The 4,726-nt window shown below is 32.7% G+C and overlaps 1 protein-coding gene across 1 annotated transcript; it reads right to left on the bottom strand.

The window, feature by feature from the left end:
• Nucleotides 1-297: 297 nt before the first annotated feature.
• LOC116007914 lies at nt 298-1,422 on the bottom strand. The gene is made up of 2 exons (XM_031248573.1): nt 997-1,422; nt 298-936 (listed from the first exon to the last, which is right to left on the bottom strand). Exons 1-2 carry the CDS (start codon nt 1,420-1,422, stop codon nt 298-300), a joined length of 1,065 nt encoding a protein of 354 aa, XP_031104433.1.
• Nucleotides 1,423-4,726: the final 3,304 nt, after the last annotated feature.

Raw genomic sequence — 4,726 nt, 5'->3', positions numbered from 1 at the left:
ATTACTCGGAAATTTCACTCCTTGGATATCTATCGGTACGTCTTTATGCACATACTTGCATGCAACTACACTACCAGTAGGGGTTTTAACTGCTATCTTTACTTCTGAAGTCGGAACCAACCCTACTCTCTTAACAAAAGCAGTTGATACAAAGGAGTTTGTAGCTCCAGAATCAAACAAAACAAACGCAAGTACAAAGTGAACGAAGAAGGTACCTGTAACCACGTCACTGGCCTCTGCCTGAGCCTTATTCATGTCGAAGATACGTCCCTGTCCACCATTCCCGCCATTGTTATTCTAGGCCTTGTTATCACTGCCATTCCTATTGCCATTCCGGTTATTCTGGTTTCCTCCTCCTAGGTTCTTTCCGTTGTTTCCTCCATTCTTGTTCTGGTTTTGCCATGAAGGATTTTTGTTTCCTCCATTCTTGTTCTGGTTTTGCCATGAAGGATTTCCGTTCTTCTTGGCATAGCACTCAAATGCACGATGCCCCATCCTATTGCAATTGAAGCACTTGACAACATTCCCTTGGCAATCCACTCCAGGGTGATCCTTGTTACATCTCTTGCAGTTGTAGTGCCTTTCAGCCCTCTGGTTCCTCTGAACCTGGTGACCATTATGATTCCTTGGTCCACCTTTTCCTTGATAGTTGTGGTTCTGGCCTGGATGAGGAAATTTAGGCCTCTTCTCACCTTGCTGACGATCTTCTTCACTCTTTCTCTTTCCTTTTCCAGCGACCTCTCTCTGGAATTGCTGAACCTGACAATGGCTAGCAGCTCTGCTATATGCCTCGTCCAGAGTCTGGCATCTGAACATACTCAGACCCTTCTGAGTCTCAAAGTTGAGTCCTCGGATGAACTTACTCGCTTTGCTTCGCTCATCAGGGACCAAAGCCGGTGCAAATCTCGACAGATCGAGAAAATCGGTGTAGTACTCCTAAACCGATCTATTTTCTTGACGCAGGTGAAGGAATTCATCGTACTTAGCCGTCCTAACATGCTCAGGGTAAAATTTCTCCCTCAGAGCATCCTTGAAAGCTTCCCATCCAAAAGTTGGCGATTGACGTAGGGTTGGACCAGCTACAGCCCACCAGATGTCAGCTCGCTGCTGAAGATAGTAAACAGCAATATCCACATGCCGTTCAGCAGGACAGTTGAGAGCATCGAACAGCTTGTCGAACACTCGCATCCATTCTTCCAGCACCAATGGATCTTCTTGCCCTAAGAAAATGGGAGGGTTTCGCCCAGCCACTAACTTAGCCATATCGTTCCCATTTCCATTCCCTTGAGGATTTTGGAGCATTCTATCTCCAATTGCCTGAGTCAACTGAGCTAGCTGTCTCACAGCCTGAGCCAACTCAGCGTTAGTTGGAATATCATTTTCCCGAGCACTTTGGCTTCCCGCTGATCTTCTTGGAGGCATAGTTACTAACTACAGGCAAAGGACTACTACATCAGAGTGCTTCCCACTTTTCTCATATAAAGCACATATAATATAAACAGATATACAAATCAATTTCCACATATTGGCATGCTTTCCAAATAAATAAATAAATAAACCTCAAGTAATTTATAGCGTACCTGAGATATGCTCACCCTCGGGGTGCAAAGCCACATATAAAATCACAAATGCCACATATATAATCAACACATGCCACATATATAAAAATTAGACTATAAATCTCACCATTCTCACCACGGTGTTTAAAGCCTAATTTCTCGTCATCGTAACCCAAAATTTTCTTATTGAGTTATTTCCTAGGTATTGTCATAACCTAGGCTCTGATACCAACTTGTAACACCCCCAAATTTCAAACCCGTGGCTTACTATAAATAGCCTTACTATAAAAGGAAATATTAATACTTATTAAATTAATAATAATCAAAATCCACAATAACTTTATTCAAGGGTGCTACCGCCACACCTAATCCTACTTGATTAGATGCAAGGCTAGTCTCAAACAAATCCCAAATTAAAAATAACATCAAGTTCTCATAATCCTCAAAATATTAATATAAAATCCTTAAATAATCTTCATTACATAATCCTTTATTTTGCTAAATCCCCGAGCTAACAGCAACTCAGTCTACTGCTCTCGTCACTGCAACTCTTATCATTTATTCCCTGCTACTTACACAAGCAACAGCAAAACACAACAAATAAAAAGGGGTTAGCAAAACATGCTAAGTAAGGGACTTGCCTACCCCCAAAAATAATTTTTAATAATATATAATTTGAAAAGGGGTAGTAGTCTTTTTGCCAAACCTTTCAGAAAATTCAACTGCATTTCCTTTGCTCAGAAAAATTTGTTAATATAATAACAAAAATAATAATGATGATATGGAAGCATAATCATACACAAACGTAATGGGAAAGGGTCCTTTTATTTTCAGGCCCTAGTAACAGAACTTATGCTGTACTACACAAAAATTCCCATTTTCACTTTCGGAAACCGGACTCTAACCTTAAGTGTGCACACCCCCGAATGAGGATTCCAAGCCTCAACAGGAAGTTACCAGCCCTAGTAGCCAGGATAAAGTTTCTACTGACTACCCTGTAATTTAGGGTACATAGACCCATACCTACAGAACAAACCATAGTGTCCTAGTACCCGAGGATTGTTCCTGACGGGCACTCCTCTACAACAATTAAATTACAATCACATAATCAAATTTCAAACTTCACATAGCTTCCAATTTTTATGAAAATATAATTTTCCAAATCATTTTCCATACCAAAATCTCTTGAAAATTTTGTAAAGAAATATTTTATTTGAAAACTCTAATTTGTCCAAAATTCTCAACCTCTCATAAAATAGTATTCTTAATAAAATAAAAATCCTTATTCCCAAAAATGTCCAAAAAGATCAATTATCACTAAAGAAAATTTTAGAATAATTATATATCCATATTTAACATAAATCCATCCAAATTAACAAAGCCAATTATAACTTAAAATAATTAAATAATTTTTTTTTAAAGAACTACATACTTACGTACTGGATACAAATATATACATACACTAAAATTTCTACTAACCACACAAATTCCTAATTTCATGCAAATACTAACAACCAACTAATATCTCAATTCTAGATAATACTAATTAATAATATCACTTTACAACTAATACATACATGATAATTACATACAAAAATATAAGGAATATATATATATATATATATATATATACAAATAACACATACGGTACATATAAATAAAAGAAAACATTTTATTTTATTTTATTTTTATAAAACATACGTACAACACAAATAACTAAGGAAAATATATTATTATTATATATCTTATTTTCTTTCTTTCTCTTTTATACGTACTACTACAAAAATATAATATATATATTTATATGTATAATTATTCTAATATGCATACTGTACATACGTGGATTATATATACATATAATTATTTTAGTACACATACGATATATACATAGCATTACGAAAAACATATATATATTTATAAATATACGTACAGTAAATATATATATATATATGAAAAATATTATTTTATTATTTATAGACATATATATACGGTACTCACAGTATATAGCAATATACATATACACTACATTTATACACATATATATACGTATAATACAAACCATATATATATATTTACATATATACGTATGAAATATATTTATATATAATCTACACACATGATCAAACACCACATACATTCATATGTATTTCTATGCATATACATATATTAAAAATATATTTTATATCCAAAATCACATATTTTATGATCATCAACTTGCATCAATTTTTCACCACAACACAATATATATATTCATATATATTCATATATACATCAAATCATACGAACGGGATAAGCAAGTAGAAAACAAACCCACTTACCTGGATATCAAAAACCTCAACTTTAAATCAATCTTCAATGTGACTAGGGCTCTCCTTCTATCATCATCATCATCAACACAAAGAAAGAACCCACATAAGCACACAATTTAACAAACACCCTAACACTATACTACCTGGAAAAATACTATAAAAATACTAACTTACTTGAGAAGATGAAGTTCCAAACTCTTGAATAAAAATGATGGAAGAAATATATATATATATTTTTTTTACGCAGGAACGAATCAGAAGGAAAAGATGAAGAAGAAAATTCCCTTCTTTTTAGATGAAGATGTCGGCTAGGAGACTAGGAAGACTAAAGGGAAAGACTAAATCAATCCCTTATATGAAGGAAGATAAATAGGTAGTCATCCTTTAATTTTTAGAATTCTCCAAATAAAGACTTTGTAACCTCCAATCTACCTTATTATGTATTAAAGATATTGATCTTATATAATATTATATATAGTAGTAATATATATTATACACATATATAATATATATATCCACACGACTATTATACATATATATACACATCAAAATATAATTTATAATATAAGGTCCAAAATAGTGATCACTTAATTAATTACATATATAATATATAATAATAATGATTGAGTATATATATATATATAACTATTAGTATATACGTACCTTATATAACTAATATATATATATATATATATATATATATATATGTATATATATATTAATATACACGCACACTACACAAACTTAATTAATATATATATACATACGTTACACCACACATGCACACACGCATATCATATATATATATATAAAATAATTAAATATAATTACTATATCTCACAATACTATATAATAGTA

The sequence above is a fragment of the Ipomoea triloba genome, chromosome 16 (assembly GCF_003576645.1).
Source record: "Ipomoea triloba cultivar NCNSP0323 chromosome 16, ASM357664v1".
NCBI lineage: Eukaryota > Viridiplantae > Streptophyta > Magnoliopsida > Solanales > Convolvulaceae > Ipomoea > Ipomoea triloba.
This window is presented reverse-complemented; position numbering and strand designations above follow the sequence as displayed.